The 21,200-nt window shown below is 45.4% G+C and overlaps 1 protein-coding gene across 1 annotated transcript; it reads left to right on the top strand.

Annotated features, from left to right (window-relative positions):
- The first annotated feature begins 976 nt into the window (after positions 1–976).
- Positions 977–14,123, top strand: mmp14b (matrix metallopeptidase 14b (membrane-inserted)). The gene is made up of 10 exons (XM_056420912.1): positions 977–1,582; positions 8,807–8,955; positions 9,085–9,207; positions 9,293–9,600; positions 10,081–10,242; positions 10,939–11,093; positions 11,179–11,317; positions 11,432–11,582; positions 12,276–12,391; positions 12,499–14,123. Exons 1-10 carry the CDS (start codon positions 1,484–1,486, stop codon positions 12,957–12,959), a joined length of 1,863 nt encoding a protein of 620 aa, XP_056276887.1. The 5' UTR covers positions 977–1,483; the 3' UTR covers positions 12,960–14,123.
- The last annotated feature ends 7,077 nt before the right edge of the window (positions 14,124–21,200 follow it).

Genomic DNA, 21,200 nt, shown 5'->3' on the forward strand with positions numbered 1-21,200 from the left:
ATATGCATGTCTATTAACGCTTATCCTGCAGTTATGATCCAGAACCAAACCAACACTGTCTTTACAGACTTAGAAGACAAATTTATTTAATTTTTTTATTTTATTTATTTAACCAGGAAATGACTCATTGAGATTAAAAATCTCCTTTACAACAGTGTCCTGTCCAAGACAGCAGCAGTAGCACATTACACAACGTTTCAGACAAAACGACACAAAACAATGACAGACAATATAAAAAATCAAAAAAGATCACAGCATGAATATAACCTAAACTAATCCTCAAGTCATCATAACCCAGTTCACACAGGTGCACACACCCCAGTCAAAGAAAACATCTACAACCAGATGAACCTACCGCCAACTCTTTAAAGCTCTATATATATTTTATCTATAATAATCCCGTGTGACGCACGGATGGATGATGGAGTCTACACCTCCTCTGACATGTGGAGTGTGTGCATTAGAGGGCGCACTTCTCCCTTTTAAACACAATGTGGTGGTGCATGTTGCATACAGTCTGCTCTGGGCTTTTTCAACAGCACTCGATACAAATCAGTATTATTAGACAGTATGATTCGCAAACTACATTAAGATAAAGAACCACGACAAATGAACTGATAACGAGTCCCCCAAGTCTAAAATATAAGCAGTCCAACATACATAAGTTCAACAATGTGTGGTTATTGCCTTAGCCATGAAAAGAAGGGTGGGGGTAAAACTTTGTTTTGAGGAGAATTGAATGTTTTTGATTGATTGAGCGTTCAAATAGTTTGAACTGCGCAATGTGTCGTTCGGCTCAGTGTTTGCACTTTATTTGCTGCTAATAATGATAACGTTAAGTATTTTATGGCGCAATAGGGCAGCTAATCACAGCCCAAGAGGTAAAGCAAACCGTGCCAAGTCTAATGCGAAGGTCAGCCAGTTGATTCCAGCCCTCCGTGAGGGCGGGCTGGTTTAGGAGGGGGAGGTTTACAACCCTCTACTTTCCAGCTAAAGGTCTCCGGGGAGTATCAAACTACCACGTCTGCATCGGGAGAGAGAGGGGAAGAGGAGAAGGGATCAAAATTAACCGACTGTAGGGTAGAGGACAGCGAGGAGTCGGGACTGCTTCATGAAATCGAGGTCGGATGCAACATCTGGAGCAAAGCGCACAACTGAATTTGGACATAAAATACGCAAAGCCTGCAGCCCCCGAGCCCCCGACAGACTTCATGCTTCCAGTGACGCTTCATAGTTTTGGTTAAGATTCACCAGAATGCACATTGGACAAATCCTTCTCGTGGTTTAAGTAACTCAAGTAATAAGTTGCAGAGGGCGCATATCATCTGGAAGTCGATCTCGGTCGCGCCGTTTTCGTTTATTGGATTCCTCTTTTCACAGACAATGTTTTGACACATAGCAAAGTAAAGATCGCGCAAACTGTTACAGGAAGATCTGTCTATTTGGTATTGTTTTTGGGGGGGCGGGGGGGGGGAGTCAAGTGATGGCACCAGAGCTCAAATCGCTTGTCCGACTGCTGCTGCTGGCGGTGGTGTGGGAGATGAGCGCGCACGGAGCGACGGAGCGACACATCAATCCAGAGGTGAGGAATCAATCCAGGTGAGGAACAGGCCAAATGGAGAAGAGCATAAAGCCCCAAAGAGAGGAATAAAGCCAGATGCATATGTGCCGAATCAAGCAATATCATTTGATAAATACATCCAGAATATAGGCATAAAGCCAGAATCAAGAAATAAAGCTAAATAAATCCAGATTTAAGGAATTAAGATTGATAAATAAATCCATCGTCATAATTTAGAAATAAAGCCAGATACATACATATATAATAAAGCCAGAAACGTTAACCTACAATCAAGGAATAAAGCCAGATAAATACAGAATTGTGAAATAAAACCAGATGAATAGATCAAAAATCAAAAAATTAAGCCATGCAGATAAGTAAACTCAGAATCAAGTAATAAAACTAGATAAATAAACCCGGCATTATGGAATTAAGCCTGCAACTGTAAATAAATCCCGAGTAGAAAATCAAGGAATAAAGATAAATAAAGTCAAAATAAAGCCAGATGATTAAATCAAGAATCAATTAATAAAGTCAGATACATAAATCTAGAGAAGAATGTAGAGGAATAATACATTATATATATATGTACAAATTTGATCATTAAAACTCAACAAATGCATCTAGAGTCGAAGAGTATACACAACCTGGAGAAGGAAAAGCATTTGGGTTCAGAGAGGTTTAAATGTGTGTGTGTGAATATGATGTGCCAGATTTAAGGATATTTCCCTTCTAATTTCAACAATGTCCTGATTTGACCACAACTTTGATTTCAAAGTCCTGCATATCATATGGCATTGTTTATGACCGCCATCATGGCTGAGTTAAAAGTTTGCGTTTGATGGAGACAGTTATTTCAACAGTTGGCGTGCAGAGATATGGGAATGGCTTTGACCCTGGGTGAGAGGAAACAGCCCATAATGATGATAGCGCTCGTGAAAACACAAAAATGCTGAGAGGGCGAAAGTAGTATAGTGCAAGAGAAGAAGAAAAAGCAAATGAGGAGGATTGCAAAAGCTTGTATTGTGGTCGAGGGCAGAGAGAGAGGCAATTTCTGTTGGAATGGAGTGGGGGTGGGGTGGGGGTTTGATAGTTGTGGGTGCAGTTCTATCCAGAGGGATGGGGCGATGTAATAGTTGACATCTGTCCAATGTTACGGCTCAGCGGACTCGATGGAGGTGGTTTATTAACCCCGTGAGCTGAGACTCAGGTCTGAGTGCTGCAGGGAAGAGTTTCCTGTTCCTCTCGGTTCTGTTCCCTCGACTCAGATCTGATCCTTCAACCGCACAGCCAGCTGCTTCAGGAAGTTCTGTTCGTATCTTGCAGGACATGAGTTGTTATGATACCCCTACACACCTGTTTCCTACAGTACTGTAAGTCAATACCTTTTACGGTGGGCCATACAGTGGGGTCAAACGTCTCGTCATTGTACCCTGCCTATGGAATTATAATGTCAGCTCAGCCAGTGGAAGAAAACTCTGCTGACCTCCATAAGAGCGTCAACTCAAAGAACATCTGTGATATAAATGTGTAAATGGCCCACCACCACCAGATGTTAGCACACAAGAGAGATTTATCTATGTTTCCCAAATGAGATCAACTAAGAAATACATATCAGTATAGTCTTTCTCTATGAATGAAATGATGTATGTGTGAGTTAATTGTAAAGTAATCAAATGAGCATAGATTTAGCTTTAGGGATGCACATTTCAAGGAATTTCCTGAATCGATTATTAGATGAGATAACAATGGATTGTCAAAAATGATAAACAGGATAAAGGTCCAAAATATTTATTGTATCGAGTAATGCTAAAGGACTTCTGGGCTTTAATGGCGGACACGGATTGAGATATGGGACATGTCTAATGTCTGCTTTAGAGGAAATGGAACACGAGTGATGTTCGTGTTATTAGGAAGTAGAAAAGCCATCAAAAGCCAGCTCGGCCTGAAGTGTTTGTTCAATAAGTTTACGTTAATTTCGTGATCCACGTCCTCTGGATTGTTTCAAACATGAGATGTTTGTGATTATATACGTTGCCTCCACAAACTAGTCGAGTAGGCTGTGTCTTGATGAACAATACGTCTCGTTAAGTGCGTGGCTGAGTCTCGTTCCGCCGGTGGGTTGGTGAACAGTCGAGGGTCGGGAGGATGCAGAGGTCATTTCCTGTGGTCTGTGGTAGAGACAGGAAGTGGGCAGTGGGGTTTTTTCGTTCACCGCTAAAAAACACCTTGGTGTGTCAGCAACCGAGTCACACACACTCACGCACTCACACACTCACGCACACCATCTCGTATGTGCTCAGATCTTTTCTGTTCCACACTCACACAGGAATGAATGTCTCCACGCTGAGGTCACTCGCTGCGGAGCGAGATCAATGTACGCGAGGCGAGATGACGAACGCGACGCCGGGGAGGACAGTGAGGAGGCTGTTGGTGACTAGAAAGGAGGCCATTGTGGCGACGCCAGTGATGCGATCTGGGAAAAAGACAGTTGGAAAGCGGAGCAATTATCCAGTTGAATTGGACAGGACGTACATCGCGGCTGTCACACACACACATGTACGAATGTGTCTCCTTGCTTGTGCTGCCGAGCAGTGAGAGAACTCAGACTGGCTCAACTGGTGACTTTGAACCAGTCCCATTTCAACGGAAGGAAGGAAGGAAGTAAGGAAAGAATAAGGAAGGGTGCGTAGTTTTTAGACAAAGCCACATCCTTAAGATCGCCATCAGGTTTCCTGAGGAAAGATAGGAGGGTTAAAGGAAATAAGGTCATACGCAAAGTCATTACCTCATTTCCTGTTCATAAAGGAAGTGAGCAGCGAGCCACATTTCAGGGAAGCATTTTCCTGCCTTTAACATTTGCTGTGGATTGTCTTAATGCTCAAATGACATGATGAGTGTTTTTCCACTCTTGTGTCACACGGGCTTTTTGTTGTTGGCTGCAGAGCGGTGGTTTTAATCGACGGCAGCTGGTGGATTTAAACACGCCCATATACACATTTATTTTATTTTTTAAAATTTATATTTTATTAGTGTTCAGAATCTCACATACACATATTGAAATTTTTCAGATTCTTTGTATAAAGAGAAGTAAAAAAAAAAAATACACACATGCGAATAAAGAAACAAAAACAATACCATAGTAACAAAACTATAAATAAATAAAGCAGGGAGAAATCATTTTCTATAGAGTAAAGAAATACAGTCAGGCCATTTATCTGTGACATAGTTGCACCACTTTTGCCAGTGCTTAAGAAATGTTTCCGTTCTTTGGTTAACATGGGCTGTGATCTGCTCCATTCTGTAGATCTCTGTTACAATGTCTCTCCATGATGTAATTGTCGGACACTCTGGTAAGACCTTTTTACATCCGTGTTGACGAGCTTCTGGCCAGAGGGATCAGTAACATCGCACATGTTACCCGAAGGGAACAGCATGAGCCTCGGGCAAATGTTCATGCAGCATGAAGAATACATTTTAAAAAGTCAGATTTGAACTTGTTTCGCTCACACGGGCAAAAGCACACAATCACAAGGCAATAGCGAGAGCTGTTGCAAGTGGATGTGTCATGAGGACCTGTGTGTGTGTGTGTGCTCGATACCCAGCATGCCTCAGTTGGACTCCCATTGCTGGTGACCAAAGTTTCTTTCCGTTGGCCCCCACCAAACGGAACAACTGACTCTTTCTTTTCTGAAATATAATCCCTCCGTCTCCCTCTTGTCATCCTATGCAACATGATCACTCTGCCTCCAGAGCGGCCGGTGTTTGATTCCTGTGGATCTATTCGTGAAGCAATGAACTCACGTCTAAATCCCGGATGTGGCTTCCCTCGAAGTACCTTTGCCATGTGCCGGTCTACGTTGGGGCGTTGTTTTAAATCAAAGGATGACGAGTGAGTTTGACACTATAGTGTGTTTTTGCAGTTTGAAGTGTGTGATTCTCAGTCAGCGGTACTGGAGGTTACCTCAGAGTGCATCTGGAAAGATTGTGGAGTAACTAGCTCGACTTATTACAACCAATTTTGTTTGTGATTTGAATAAAATAAATCCTATTGTCATACTAAGTCCGCTGTAATAGGTGAACAGCAGCTTTTGAGAGCGCTGGAAAACTATTTAGCTAGCAAACAGTTCGCTAAAAGTTATGGGTAAACAATTAAAAGAATAAGCATGAGGTAATATATAAATGCTTGAAATAGTTAGCTTAATATATGGATACACAGTGAAATAGTTAGCGTAAAGAAATGGATGAAAAGTTAAATAGTTAGCGTAAAGAAATGGATGAAAAGTTAAATAGTTAGCGTAAAGAAATGGATGAAAAGTTAAACAGTTAGCGTAAAGAAATGGATGAAAAGTTAAATAGTTAGCGTAAAGAAATGGATGAAAAGTTAAACAGTTAGCGTAAAGAAATGGATGAAAAGTTAAATAGTTAGCGTAAAGAAATGGATGAAAAGTTAAACAGTTAGCGTCAAGAAATGGATGAAAAGTTAAACAGTTAGCGTCAAGAAATGGATGAAAAGTTAAACAGTTAGCGTAAAGTAATGGATACACTGTGAAGTAGTTAGCTTAAAGTAATGGATAAATAGTTTAAATAGATAGCTTAAAGTACTACATAAATGGTTAAGATCGGTAATACAAGTTATGAACATACAATTAAAATAGTGTGCACAAAGTAATGGTCGAAATTGTCAAAGTTATATAGAAATAATGAAAATGATGGGTTGACAAGGCTGTGCGCATGCTAGTGGTTCAGAGCCGCTGCTCTACATCAAAGGACGGTATTCACTTGGGCTATCATCTCCTACGCCACTGTAAACAGGGACCGTTCCCTCTTCCTGCTCCTGCTGTCGTCACTCAGCCCATTAGTCTGGTCCAAAATAGCCCAGAGTGCAACAGTGAATAAGTTGGTCGAGTCACCTCAGGGACCGGAGAACGAGCTGTGAGCCTAGAAGTTAAAACAAGTGATCAGTGTCACTCAACAGAAGTCTTTTGACTGGATTTGTCGAAAAGAAACCGCAGTGAATGTCTGAAAGAGGAGAAAAAGGTTTCAAGAACCCTTTTCCTCTTATAATCACAGTGAAATGTACATTCTGAGATGCTAACGCTTGTGTTTGACTTTGTGGATGTGCTGGAACAGTGGACAACAGTGAGTCTCTATGTGTCCACTGGAGCTCCGTGGGTGAGTCAGAACCAGAAAGGGCTCGTTCAGTGGTGAAGCCTAAACACTGAGACCTCCATGTCTCTGAGGGGCAGACAGAGAGGGAGAGATTAGACCATCAAGGGCCTCCGAAAGGCCATTCTGCCATTCACTGCTGCCCAACTCACACAAGCAGAGCCATGTTTGAAATAAAAACATACAGACCTGAACACATATTCAGATAATCTATGTCCGCAATACTTTGCTTTGTACTGTTTACTATTAAACATGTTCTGCCTTCATTGGATCGTGCAGCAGATGAACTGCAGGCCCCTTTTTCTAGATTTGGGCTCTATGGCCATTTTCTGTTGCATTTGTTTGTTAATTTTGTATCTGACAGGAAGTGAACAGGGATCCCAGCTGTTGCCCCATCAACAGAAATTAAAATGCCCACACAGCAACACTTGAGTGGCTCTGGGTGTGGTTGTGTATAAGTATTTACCCTGAAGCCTCTGGGTTTTCCATAAGAGAGGGATGGAGGAGAGGAGAAGGGGCGGAGAGGAAGACAGGGACATGGACGTGGGGGGAAGAGTCTGACTCTGAGGTTTGGATGCGCAGAGGAAGAAATTCCCAGTTAAATTACTGACTGACGTTGCTGCTCCACTGGAGACATCGGTTGAGGTTGCCCAAGGCCTGAGTCTCACCCTGGGACACTCCCTATCTTCCTCTCTTCTCTCTTCACTGCCCAAACGCCCACTACGCCCATGGTCTTTAATCAGAACTATGCAAAGCCGATCAGAGTCGAGTCACACCGAGGCCTTATAGCGTGCCAGGAGAAGAAGAAAAATGAATCAAACGCATCCCAAAAGTTCACAGCGAGCTCACACAGTGATTGTGTGCAGCTGAATATCAAAGAGGTTTTGGTTTTTCCCTGAGCTCACAATAGCTTCAGCGTCATTGGTCGGCTCTCGCTGGAGAGGGGGAGAGCGTAGCGGACGCTGTGTGGGAGAGGAGCGGAGCGGCTGGTCCAGGTCCAGATGTCCAACCGGCACCGCAGAGAAATGCCTTTCCAGGGGAAAGTAAGGTCGAGCTAAGCCGAGACCCAGAGAACTCTCTCGAAGGGCTCCGAACTGAACCAACACAGGGGAGAGTTCAGGTCGACGTGCTGCAATCTGCACTGAAACACAAACAAGTAGCCACCGAATACCTTCCGTGTAGAAACTGAGGTTAATGTTTAACTCTGAGGGGGTTTCCTCGCTCAGTTTCTGTCTCGCGGGGGTTTTGTTGAAACCTGAACGGCCTTTGTTTGATGCTTTATGGCGACATTCTTCTGACATGCTGAGCGTGGAGTAATTGAAATATGGTTTTCGGTGGAGCGACGAATGTTGAAGGCTGAAGAGCTTTTGTGTTCGTCATTGAGCAGAGACATGCGCCAGGTGCTTGACATGATGCTAAGTTATCAGTACTTCACATTTGCCTTTATTATTATTTTTTACTATGTTTCTTTTTTTTGTTTTGTTTTTGTTTTTGTTTTTCCTGTTCTGGTTTTTGTTGTTGTTGCTTGTACGACATTTTATGTTTTGATCCATGTGTGTGTGTACTGTCTGTGTGCCTGTAGTAGTTGGGAGGGGTGGGGTTAAAGGGTTAAGGGAGGGGCTAAAGGGTTAGGGGAGGGGCCGTCCAACTCCTCATCTCAGAGGAGCCTACAGACCTCGGTCTTTGGACGGTCCTCCATTCGTACATGTTGTTGTTGTTAATGCTTGTCAGTATGTACACGTTATGTATGTACCTATGGAAATAAATTACTATCTAATTACTATCTATGCTGCCCTCATATCTGAACCCTGAAAGGCGTTACTCAAGAGCTCATTTGTAGCTGTCGGTGAGGAATGTGTTGTTCCTGCAGTCGCATAAAAACATCTTGAACGTGTAGTCATAATCAACATCATACCAAGTGGTTCCTCGACCCTGGAGCAACAAGAATCAGGTGCAATGGACTTGTTTACGAGTCTGTTTCTAATGAAACCTTTCCCTCTCCCTCTGTCATGAGACTGGCGTTCCCTCGTTCCGTCGCTCTCGTACTGATTTCTCCTTTTTGGTGTCGCTTCAAAGTCGTGGCTGCAGCAGTACGGCTACCTGCCCCCGGGGGACTTGAGGACCCACGCCCTGCGCTCCCCTCACTCCGTCTCCTCGGCCATCGGCTCCATGCAGAAGTTCTACGGCCTCACCGTCACCGGCACCTTCGACACCAACACCATCGAGTGAGCGACCTCTCAAACGGCCGCTTTACGCACGTAGAAAAAGAAAAAATAAGACGCTGCCTTTTTTTCGACACTTACGCTCATCTCCCCCGGCCGTGTTTTGAGTGGACTGTGTCTCGTCTTCGGCAGGGCCATGCAGCGGCCGCGCTGCGGCGTGCCGGATAAATTTGGGGCCGAGCTGAAGAGCAACCTGAGGAGGAAAAGATACGCCATCAACGGCCTGAAGTGGCACAAGAATGAAATCACTTTCTCGTAAGTAAATGTAGCTTTGGAAGATTGTTGTTTTTCTATAATGAGGATATAATTACATGTCTTCCTGCCCCCTCACACCGTGCAGCATACAGAACTACACCCCTAAGGTGGGCGAGTACGAGAGCAACGAGGCCATCAGGAATGCCTTCCAGGTGTGGGAGGCCATCACCCCGCTTCGTTTCCGGGAGATCCCCTACAGCTACATCCGGGACAAGGTGGAGGAGTTCGCCGACATTATGCTCTTCTTCGCCGATGGTTTCCACGGGGACAGCAGCCCGTTCGATGGAGAGGGCGGCTTCCTGGCTCACGCCTACTTCCCCAGCCACGGCATCGGGGGGGACACCCACTTTGACGCGGCCGAGCCGTGGACCGTGGGGAGCAAGAACCTGTACGGTGAGGCGCTGTTGAATCGGTGTGGTCACGGACATCTTGATAGACGAGGGGGGACTTTTTCCTCAATGGTGATTACCATCAAACGGACGATGCCACGATGTTGGGAGGACTCTGAGTTCTGCTGCTGCGGGCCAAACACGAGCAGCAGCATGTCCGGTCTTGTGCCGGGGACATTTCAGGGAGTGAACACTCTGTTGATGCTGCAGACATGAAGAAGTGTTGAATTGTAGATCAGACCAGCAGCGTTGCACCGTCAGCTGTCGGAGTGACACATCTCCTCATGATCTGCAGAGGATTCAATCTTTGATTCACTGAAGTGATAAGTGTGTGTGTGTGTGTGTGTGTGTTTGATTCACTTCAAGATGAGGAAACGGCAACATTTACTTCTTCTTCTTCCGCTTCAGTATCCATCGTCTTATCGGCACAAGAAGAAAACTTATTCTGAGTGAAATAAAGGTGTTGGTGTTGTCACTGTTTCAGGTAACGACTTGTTCCTGGTTGCGGTCCATGAACTGGGCCACGCTCTGGGTCTGGAGCACTCCAATGACCCTTCAGCCATCATGGCTCCCTTCTACCAGTGGATGGACACCGACAACTTCCAACTTCCTGACGACGATCGCAGAGGCATACAGAAACTTTACGGTGCGTTCGCTGACGCGCGATCCAAATCACCGTTGATGTACGAGACCTTTTAGTTTTTTGATGAATCTTTTGTTTGTGTAATCCCGGGTCCTCTTATTTCCTCTCTGTTGCCTGCTGCTGGGTTGATTTATGTCCTTCGTGGGGAACTTTAAGCTTCACTGGACAGAACCAGCTGTGGATGAAGCGTAAACGTTGACATGAGGTTTACTAGAATCCTTTTTGTGGTGGAATAAATGTTCCGATGCCTTGTGAGAAATCAAAAGTATTTTAAGCACGGTGGTCTTATCACACTTTATTATAAAGTAACAAGTTCACAAATGATCAGAATGTGAGCCAGGTACAAACAAGTGGACAAGTGAGTCAACTAGACCAATAAGTCATCAGACAATAAGTAATCACACAATCAAGTCATGGAAACACCCAGCTGAACCCTCCGAATGAGAAGTCTCAGACTTAATGCTGCCTTCTTGGTTGATTCTCCTCCTCTTTATACACCTCGCCGAGATGTACACATTCCAGAGTCCATCTGTTTCCCCTCAAGTCATCGGTTTGTGACCTTTTCGGTTGGTTCACACCCAGGTCATCGGTTTGTGACCTTTTCGGTTGACCCCACCCAGGCGGTTTAGATTACCCCCCATAGACATTTGGGAGAGACAAACTGTTAACACATTTTCTCCTACAACACTTTCCACATAGGTTCTGAATCAGGAACCCCAGATGTTTCACCCAGCAGGCCGGACCACCACCCAGACCCCACGTACCCACCAGACAAGCCTCACTACGGGCCCAACATCTGCGACGGACACTTCGACACCATCGCCATCCTCAGGGGAGAAATGTTTGTGTTCAAGGTAAACGCCCACCATCCTCGTCGGACTTGTATTGAGACAGTTTGACGCGCAGGCTGTTTATTACAAATCTCTTCTCATCTCTCAGGATAAATGGTTCTGGAGGGTCCGTAACAAGCAGGTTCTGGATGGATATCCCATGCCGAACGGACACTTTTGGAGGGGGTTGCCCACCCATGTCAATTCCGCCTTTGAAAGGGAAGATGGGAAATTTGTTTTCTTTAAGGGTGAGTCTGGCTTCACGATAGTTACATAACATTTAAAAGCAGTCGTCATCAAACAGGCTACATCTTTATCTCATGTGTGTACCTCTCTCTCTCTCTCTCTCTCTCTCTCTCTAGGGGACAAGTACTGGGTCTTCACTGAATCAGTTCTGGATCCCAGTTTCCCGAAGAGTCTCACGGAGATGGGCACTGGGCTTCCCAAAGACCGAATAGACGCTGCGCTCTACTACACCCCCACTGGACAGACATATTACTTCAGAGCCAACAAGTTAGTCATCTCCTTTTGTGTGTGTGTGTGTGTGTGTGTCATATACCGCAGTGAAACTGTTCTGAAGTTTCTAGACTACTGATTCCAAAGAGCGTCCATTTGTGTCAACACCACCAAATGACATGTTTGTATAATGACTGTGTCAGGTAAATAACCAGAGGTTAGTCACTCATCCTGAATCACAAATCTGCGTGTGATTTAAACATCGACATAAACTCAGAGGAGTTCTCCAGCTTGCTAAGCCCCGCCGTGTTTACACTGCAGTCGCTGTTTTAAAACCGCAGGGTCAAATGTGCCAATCAGGGATTACAGAGCAAAGAGCCACCGGCGTAGGCCATGAGCGTATGCTGCTATTAGACAAAGAAAAAGACAAATGTATCCGCTATATTTAGACAGAAAACCCCGACCGCGTGATCTGCTTGATGGTTTAGTTCAGCAGAATCACTAAAGCACATGTTCAAGTGCTGGGGTCCAGGTCAGGTGAGGTCAGGTGAGGTCAGGTCTCCTTGTCTTTCACAAGCCGGGTGTCACGTTACACGTTCCTAACAGGAATCTTCGTAAAGATCACATCTCAAGTCCCAAAACCTTTTGGCCAAAGAACAGTGTCCCACATGTCTTCACCAGTCTGGTCTCGAGTCTTCCGGGGCTCTGGACGACACCCTGAACGCACCATCTCCATCTCTCTTGACCCAGATATTACCGCTTCAATGAAGATTCGCGAAGCGTCGACAGCGGCTATCCGAAAGCGGTCAGTGTGTGGCAAGGAGTGCCCGACAACATCAAGGCCGCCTTCATGAGCAAGGACCAAGGTATGACGTCACCTCCACTTCCTTCCTCACGTCTGAGCGTTTGACCCCCGTACCTGAAGATGTTTTTCAGGTCGTTCTTCTCACATTTCCGTCCTCTACCCCTCCAGTGTACACCTACTTCTACAAAGCCAACAAGTACTGGAAGTTCAACAACCAGATGATGCGCGTGGAGCCAGGATACCCCAAATCTGCACTTCGGGACTGGATGGGCTGCCCCAACGAAGACCCCAAGACGGGCGGAGGAGGAGGAGGAAGAGGAGGAGGACACGACAAGGACAAAGAGAGGGAGAAGGACAAGGAGCGGGAGGATAAGGACAGAACCAGAGACAGGGAGAGGGAAAGAGAGAGGGAGACGGACACGGGGAAGGAGGGGGAGACGGAGGTGATCATAATTGAGGTGGAGGAGGAGGGAGGGCTCGGGGCCGGCGGTGGAGCGGCCGCCGTGGTGGTGCCGCTGTTCCTGTTGGTGTGTGTGATTGCGACGCTCGCCGCGTTGGTGTTTTTCCGTCGGTACGGAACCCCTCGCCGACTCCTCTACTGCCAGCGCTCTTTACTGGACAAGGTGTAGACGGAGGAGGAGGAGAAGAGGAGGAGACAGGGAGAGAAAGAGAACACACAATGTGGAAGGAATTCTTCAACACAGATAACGAGAGCAGAAGAGATTACAAATGAATAAATAGAAATAAAGGAGGAGAAAAAATGCCAGAGTTGCATTTTTTTTTATTCGTACCACTGCCAGATTCCTTTTGCTCCGTTGCTCAACCACTCCATCCTTCCATTTATTTCCTCCCCCCTTCCTTCTGCCTCTCTCTCTCTCTCCTCGTGGTTACTGACGCCAGCTCATCGCTGTTTGTTTTAGTCTTTATTCGTAGTTCCTGTCGTGGTCAGTGTTTGTGTTCGTGTCATCTCCGTGACGCACGTCCTCGCGATCGTCCGTTTCTTCTTCTTCTTCTTCTTCTTCTTCTTCTTCTTCTTCTTCTTCTTCTCTCTCCTATACTTCCACCCTCCTCTTTCTTCTTCTTCTTCTTCGTGTCTCTCCTATACTTCCACCCTCCTCTTTCTTCTTCTTCTTCTTCTCCTCTCTCCTATCCTTTCATCGTCCTTTTTCTTATTCTCTCTCCTATCCTTCCACCCTCCTCTTCATCTTCCGCTTCATCTTCTTCTTCTTTAAATCTTTTTGAAGCTCCGATATATCGTATCAGAGTAAAGCAATAAATCCCCTTTAGTGCTGATTATTATTATAAATGATGTCGTCATTATTATTATGACTAATACTATTGTTGTTGTTGTCCTACGTGGAAAGATTTTTTGTTTTGTTTTTGTACATTGTCATTAAAAAGTCCTGCTGGACAGTGACATACAGTTTTTAAAGTGGCCTTAATTTTATAAATGTGTGGGACGGTGAATGGGGAAGGGGGTTTTATGTGTTCTTGAAACTTGATTGTTTATTTTTTTGTTCGTTTTTTTTACCTCGAATCAATCACGAATGAAATAAATTGAAATTTCTGAAAATGACTCCTTTTTTCCCCTCATTGTACTTGTTTACAGTTTTGAATTCATGGCGCTACATATAGTCCGGGGTTATGAGTAGTTTAACAACAACGATAATGATACTAGTGATACTGATGCTGATAACCATCTAGCTTGTGTGTGTGTGTGTGTGTGGGTGTGCGTCTCTTTACTCACTTCTATTTTTACGCTTTCCCTACATAATAAAGTAACTTCAAAAGGCTTTCTGTGCTTTGATTTTCACTCCGTAAGCCAATCACCTCACATTTAGTTCGTTATGTCCTCTTTCTGTCACCTCGGTCCCAACTGCTTTCCACATAATCCAGATTCTACCTGTTCCTCCGATGCTCTCATATTGATCTCAGGTCCTCACCGTGTCTTCCTGGACCTCCAGGTTTTTGTTGCGTCCCCTCCCCCCTTCCCCCCCGACTGCGTCGCTCTTCTTTTACTGAGGCTCGGAAACTGGGCACGCCAGAATCTGGGTCGGAAAAAGCGGACTGGATCCAAAGCTTAAGTAGAAACAGGGATGAAGAGGATTGTCGATGCTGGACGGTTAGACTGCGTGTGTGTGTGTGTGTGTGTGTGTTCATGCCCATACTTATGAGGACCAAAGCCTCTTCACAAGAGAAGGTGGATGAGGGAAGTGGACCACACGTTTCGATATCCGGGTTCTGATGAGCATGCGACGAGGTTTAATATGATGAATGTGGTCAGGTCCCCGCAAGTATAGCAATACAAGCATGCTCTCATGCATGTTGTTGCACCGCTATAAACGCCTTTATTTGTGCATGATGCATGGTGCATATGTCCACTCCCATCCACCACGGGCCAATAAAAAGCTCAAACAGCCAACGCAGCTGTCCCCCACCTCCTTAACGACCCCACTAATGAACAACGTTCATCACACACACTGCGAAGACGACCGTAAGAGAAAGAGCGTGTCACCTCGGTGATGTGTCACATGATCGCACCAACGGGGCTTCATGCAATGAAAAAGATGAGGTATTTTCCTATTGTGCCCAGAAGGGTTCGGGGCGCCCGCTTGTCTCCAATTCGCCGAAGAGCCGGAGGGAGAAGTCACGAGGCGTTTAGTGGGGGGAGGAGATGAAGGAGGAGTGAGGAGGAGATGGAGGAGTGAGGAGGGTTAAGTCACAGTTGGATGTCAGAGATGGAGCAGAGTTCCATGAACAACATCTGGAATTCAAACTGCCTCGTGCAGGCCGGACACACGGCGGGACGCGGGGCGGGGGTTGGCTTGGACGTGTTTAATCAGCTTCATCATGGTCACAATCAAGTAAAGGAGGGTCGTGTGTTTCTTTGAGTTTTCTTCCGAGTGGGTCCATGGTGACACATTGACCTCGCTCAAATCATCTCCAAGGTCACTCGGGTCAGACCTCAGGTGGCGGGCTCCGGGTTCTGATGTTGTTCCATTTTTTCCCCAGCTGATTGTGCAGAGCGAGGAGAAGCTTGGCCTCAGCAGAAGCCCCTCCCCCACCTCCCCCACCTCCTCTCGGTGGAACTGGAGAGCTTTTTCTTCGCTGTCTGCGAAATGACTCACTCCTTTTTCATAAAAGCCCTCTTCCGGCCACCTCCACTGCTCTGGCTCTCACATTTCTCCTCAGATAAACCAAGACAAAAGTTCATTTATCCCCCCCACACACACACACACACACACACACACACACCGTGTGCCAAGTGCCTCACATCTCCTCCACTCATCTAAAAAATGTCCCCCGTCTCCATCGAGCCCCCTGCACTCAGGACCCCTTTTTGATGTCTTGTCTGTGTCGGTCGCCATGTGAGCGGCGGCCTGCGGCCGATGAGCGGAAACTTCCAAACAGGGGAATTCCTGCTCTTGGCTATTGTGTCCCAAATGCCATGATCTCATGTCAGGACCGACTTCAGAGAGAAGATTTTCTTTCCTTTCTCCTCGTTGAATGAGTCTGTATGATGAGCGGCGAGCGGTGAGCGTTGCACTCTGCCGGGCAACAGGGACGTGAGACGGGGGAAATGGGCATTTCTGAAGTGGCTGTATCGGTGACACATGGTTTTCATTTGCGTCATTAAAGCTCCGCCACATCCTGACCTGGCACTAATACAACCAACCGGAACGGAGGGGTTCTCTCTCTCACTCACACACACACACACACACACACACACACACACACACACACACACACACACACACACACACAGATAGAACATTAAGAAGAAGAAGAAGAAGAAAGAAAAACTTGTTGTCACAATTGACTCAACTGAGGATTCAATAACTCCCACAATGCAATTTGAGTCAAACTGACGACATCAGCATTTTACACACTCATTTTCTTTTTAGCGCTGCCCTGACAAGCTGATCCCATCTCTTCGTCTCTTCAGAGGACACCATGAACCGCTGAGATATGCTGAGATATGCACAAATTCCATTTCCATTCAAGCGGCCCAGGAAGCCAGCAAGCACAATGCCAGGGGCGTGAGCGGCCATCTTTAAAGTTAATAACCACACCAGTGCGTTCCCTGCTGCCGGGTCTTGGTGGAAGTGTGTCCCTCCACTCGATGCGTTCATTGTTTCACAGAGGAGAAACAACATGTTGACCTTCGGTGTCTTACACACTCGGAGAGGAGAGCTGCTGCCAGTGAAGGAGCGGGATCGATACCGAATACTTTCCCGCCTGCGTCTGCATCTTATTATTCCATTAACGCGGGGATGTGCATGGAAAATAACTTTCCCCATTCGTTCAACTTTTGTGTGAGTGTGTTTCCAAATCTCAGGTTTCTGTTTCAAATCTGCCCTGTTAACCGTTTTCTGCAGTGGTGTAGTGGGCGTTGGACGCGGGGGTACGCCGTACCCCCACTTATTTGGAGCATGATTTTTTTTTTTTTTTTTTAAATAGTCTAATAAATATAAAAATCATTGCCAGTGTTATCAGTTGCAAGTGTGTATGTGTTGTCATAATGACAACATAATACATTTCACAGTAATTATAATAAAAAATAAAAACTATTTCTATTATGATTCGTCATCACGCTCGTGATGCAAAAAGCAGACGGCGCTGCGCCAGAGTCCTGCAAAAACAGCGATTCCGGGTGGTATTTTTTCAACAAAAACGTTATACACTTTGTACAGCAGATCACCCCTAAACCAGAGAGAGCTGGCTGAGTGTGCTGCTGATTTGCATAAACAAATAGGAAAAATAGGCCGTGTGTTGAGCACGAGATGGGTGGCCAGCTCCTATCGCACAGTATCCGCTGTTTGGAATAACTTCGAGTCACTATGTGCACACTTTAGCTTTGCGAAGACAGATGAGAAACGATCAGCAAACGATCGAAAGCTGTATGAAGGTCTGTTAAAGCGGCTGACTTCAAAGCAGTTCCTTTTAGATTTAGCGCTCATGTGTGATACACTGAATGAGTTAGCCCTGTTGTCAGAATGTTTGCAAAAGCGCACGACATCAGTAGCCTACGCCGACAAACTGATCCACCGGAGCATTCGTTTTATCAATGGACTGGGGGAGCGACCTGGGACCAAGGTTCTTGCAGCTGAAAATGCCATATCAGAAGGCAGACTGGGCACAGTTGTGCTCACAGACAACTCCAAAATCGTCACCATCAATCGTCAACAATTTCTCCGAGTCTAAGCAACAACCTTAGCCATAGAATGTTCACTACTGCATCATCTCGTGGAGCAGCCTCGCAGGCCCAGTCGGACACAGACTATGTTCACTTGCTCGCTCAACTGAAAGTCCTGGAACGCGACAACTGGCCACCAGCTCAGACCATGCCGCCTGGCTACGAAGAGGTGCAAGTGAGTGAACTGTGCCAACGATTCAGGCTGCCGACTGTAAGTGCAATAAATGCATTCCGAGACTTTGTGGAGAGCACTGTAGACGATGCTACACCTGCCGAGCTCAGGCCCTTGATGAACTGCACTAGACTGATACCATGCAGCACGGCAGAATGTGAAAGGGGATTCAGCCAGATGAATCTGATCATCACCCCAACGCGCAACAGGTTGCTGGTTGAACGGGTATCCACCTTGATGTTCATAAAGCTACATGGTCCACCTCTGACCCAGTGGGATCCGACAGGATATGTAACAACTTGGCTGAGACGACATCGCTCAGCTGAAGACAAGAGGTCACGACAGGCTGCAGCCGAATCTGGCAAGGATCCAGACCCACTGTGGCAAGGATCCAGACCCACTGTGGCGTTTCCTCTGAATGATTTCAACGGTGAGTAACACGGATTTTTTGTAGCAACTAAAGTAGGACTAGGCATACCGGTGGTTTCTGTAGACCTGTCTGCCCGTTTTGTGATTGCACTGCACGCGTGCGCACTTATGTGGCATTGTTTGGGATGACCTAATTAAAATAGCGTCCCCCCAGTAAAAAAATCCCCACTACACCACTGGTTTTCTGGACGCCGATCGGCTCCACGGCGATCAGTGCGCCGGCTTTTGTTCCATGTCGGCGCTGAGGACCGGGCGCGGCGCCGTGGGAGCGGCCGCGGTGTGGGCGGCACGGACACGCAGGTGCAGGGAAGGAGAACAATCAAACTTCTTGAGGTTGCATTTCTTTTTTTATTTCTTCAGAGCCTGCAGAAAAAAAAGGAGATGCTGATTCAGGAAACCCTCGACCTGACCCGGCCATATCCGTGAGTAAGCTCCCCCCCCCCAGCATTGTGGGCACATTTCATCTGGCAACTAAATATATATACAGTGACTGTCTGGACTCTGAAGACCACAAGAGAGAAGCAGCAATACCCCCTCCTCCTCCTCCTCCCTCTGCCCTAGATCTCCTGTAGTCAGTTAATGAAGTCACACACAACCTCATGCATGTTTTTTTCTTCTTCTTCTCTCTTTCTCTCTCTCTTCCAGCGCAACAAGTCACATCTGGTTTCCATCAGCACATACATGTCATCACAAAGACGGGGAGGGGAGGAGACAAGAGGGGAGGGCTGAGAGAGGAGGGGGAAGGGTGTGTACGCGTCAAGGGAAGTTTGGAACTTCCTGGAGGGGTAGGACCCGACGCTCCAGATATCACAAGCGTGCGATGCGTGCGTCTTCCAGACTGCCAGAACACAAGGAGATCTTACGGAGTTTGGGAGTATGTGTGTGTGTGTGGGGGGGGTGGGCAGTAGTGAGACATGCCGAGATCAGAAAGGCCACATCAGACGGTGCCTTTGAAAGCAGAGCTCGTGGGCCTCTATGCCGAGTTCCCCTCACAGCACGGGACACAAAGGCCCACGTGGTCACACTGAGGAGGGGAGGGGAGGGGGGGGGCTGCTTACAGAGCGAAAATATATTGTTTTTACTGCGCCACTCGTCAGCGTGATGGAGCCGGCCCTGCACAGCTGACTGGCTGGGGGGGAGGCCTTCAGCGTTGAGACACAGGTGGTCCCACCGCGTGGCCACCAGCGGTTCTCTCAAATAAACAAAAGAAAAAGAAGAAGAAGAAGAAGAAGAAGAAGAAGAAGATGATGTTGCGTCATCTTTTTCTCTTCACATCTGGTCCCGGGGGGCCGTCCAGCCGGTCCCCTTTAGATTTACAGGAAGGATCACAGCCAGATCCCCCATTCCACGTGGCCTTCCTGGCACAGGACCCGGTTTGCCTGTTGAAGTTGTGAATTAAAAAAAAATTAGAAGAAGCAAAGTAAAATTCTTGTTAGTTTGGGCTTCAATGGACCGAACGAGACGGTCTCCTGTAGGCATCGCCCTCCCATGGTTACGGTTTGCTCCCCACACGGCCGCATTAGATCCTGACACACAGAGACTCGTCTGAAGTCTTCAGATCCGGTTTCCCTGCCAGTCGTTCTCAGATATTTCAATATTTAATCATTATTTCTGAGACACAACCAATGACAAACACGTGCGTGTCGACCCAACGGAGCCAAACCAGAGAATAAACAGAGGAAGACAAACAGTGAGCAAATAGCTGGGCAACATTTTGTTTCGTTTTTTGGGGAGTCGTAACTGTCGAGTCCTCCTCCTTCTTGAAAACAAGCTGTGCACGTTGGGGTGTGTGTGTGTGTGTGTGTGTGTGTGTGTGTGTGTGTGGTTTGTCCGGTCTGCAGCAAGCAGATGTTTTTTGGAGGAAGACAAAGAAAGACAAGAACCGCGTGATACCTGCCGAGTTAAAGTTAAAAAAATAGATAAATAAGAAGAAATAAAACATAAAACACAAGCATCAATGTTCACTTGTAAGCCATGGATGCCTGTGGTTTATGTTTTATTTATATTCAAATGTCTTGTTTTAAATTAGAAGTGTCCTGTTTTAAATGTTTTTATATATGCTTTTACTGAGTCATCAACTTAATTTCGATGTATGTTTTTTTACAGTGACAATAAACTTCCTGACCTCCTAAAAGTTAGAAAGTATACCTGGACGATGAAGCAGCGAAGGAGGCAGATCTAGTCACCTGAGCGACGTGTACACTCAAAAAAACATTCAAGCCCTTCTTAGAGGTGACACATTTAAATATGGTTTGATACATTTAATTAAATCAATTACAAAAATGAAGATATTTATATGTAATGGGTGTAACACAAAATGTAGGAATACTTACATTTATTAGATTTATTTAGGTTAGATGGTGTGCATATCAACGCTAAATAAATGTGTTTAATTGGGGACTACCCTTTGCTCATGTGTCAGATCTCGATCTCTCAGGCGTCTTTCCATCTTTTCTCCTGACTGACCTGACCAGACGCAGCAAGATTAACGACTCATACCAACTACTTCAACTGTATAATTTTTTTATAATAGATTTACTTTATAACTTGTTTTCCTTTATTTATTACTTAATTACTTTTTCTTACTTTTTCTTACTTTTATAGTTTTTTTTCTTATTTTTTCTTACTTTTTCTTACTTAATTTTTGTTCTTACTTTCTTCCTTTTAATTACTATATAAAAACTTTTTATTACTTTTGTACTTTTAATTACTTTTGCACTTTTTTGTACTTGTAATTATTCTTGTACTTTTTAAAAACTATTTCATTACTTTTGTACTTTTTATTAATGTTGTACTTTTTTGCACTTTTTGTACTACTTTTGTAATTTGTTATTACTTTTGTACTTTTAATTACTTTTGCACTTTTCATTACTTTTGTACTTTTTACTACTTTTGTACTTTTTATTAATTTTGTACTCTCTCTTCAAGGAGTATCTGGTCAGTTATTACAGTGTGTTACCATGTAGTGAACAGTAGTTCAACCATGGTACACTACTTAAAATGGTGAATCTGTCTGTATATATATATATATATATATATATATATATATATATATACAGGACTGTCTCAGAA

Source organism: Pseudoliparis swirei, chromosome 8 (assembly GCF_029220125.1).
Source record: "Pseudoliparis swirei isolate HS2019 ecotype Mariana Trench chromosome 8, NWPU_hadal_v1, whole genome shotgun sequence".
Lineage (NCBI taxonomy): Eukaryota > Metazoa > Chordata > Actinopteri > Perciformes > Liparidae > Pseudoliparis > Pseudoliparis swirei.

Excerpts from the sequence above, each read along its gene's own strand:
- mmp14b (XM_056420912.1), top strand. The coding sequence starts at position 1,484 with ATGGCACCAGAGCTCAAATCGCTTGTCCGACTGCTGCTGCTGGCGGTG. Across the intron at positions 11,583-12,275 it reads TATTACTTCAGAGCCAACAA|ATATTACCGCTTCAATGAAG; the intron begins GTTAGTCATCTC and ends CTCTTGACCCAG. Across the intron at positions 12,392-12,498 it reads CTTCATGAGCAAGGACCAAG|TGTACACCTACTTCTACAAA; the intron begins GTATGACGTCAC and ends CTACCCCTCCAG.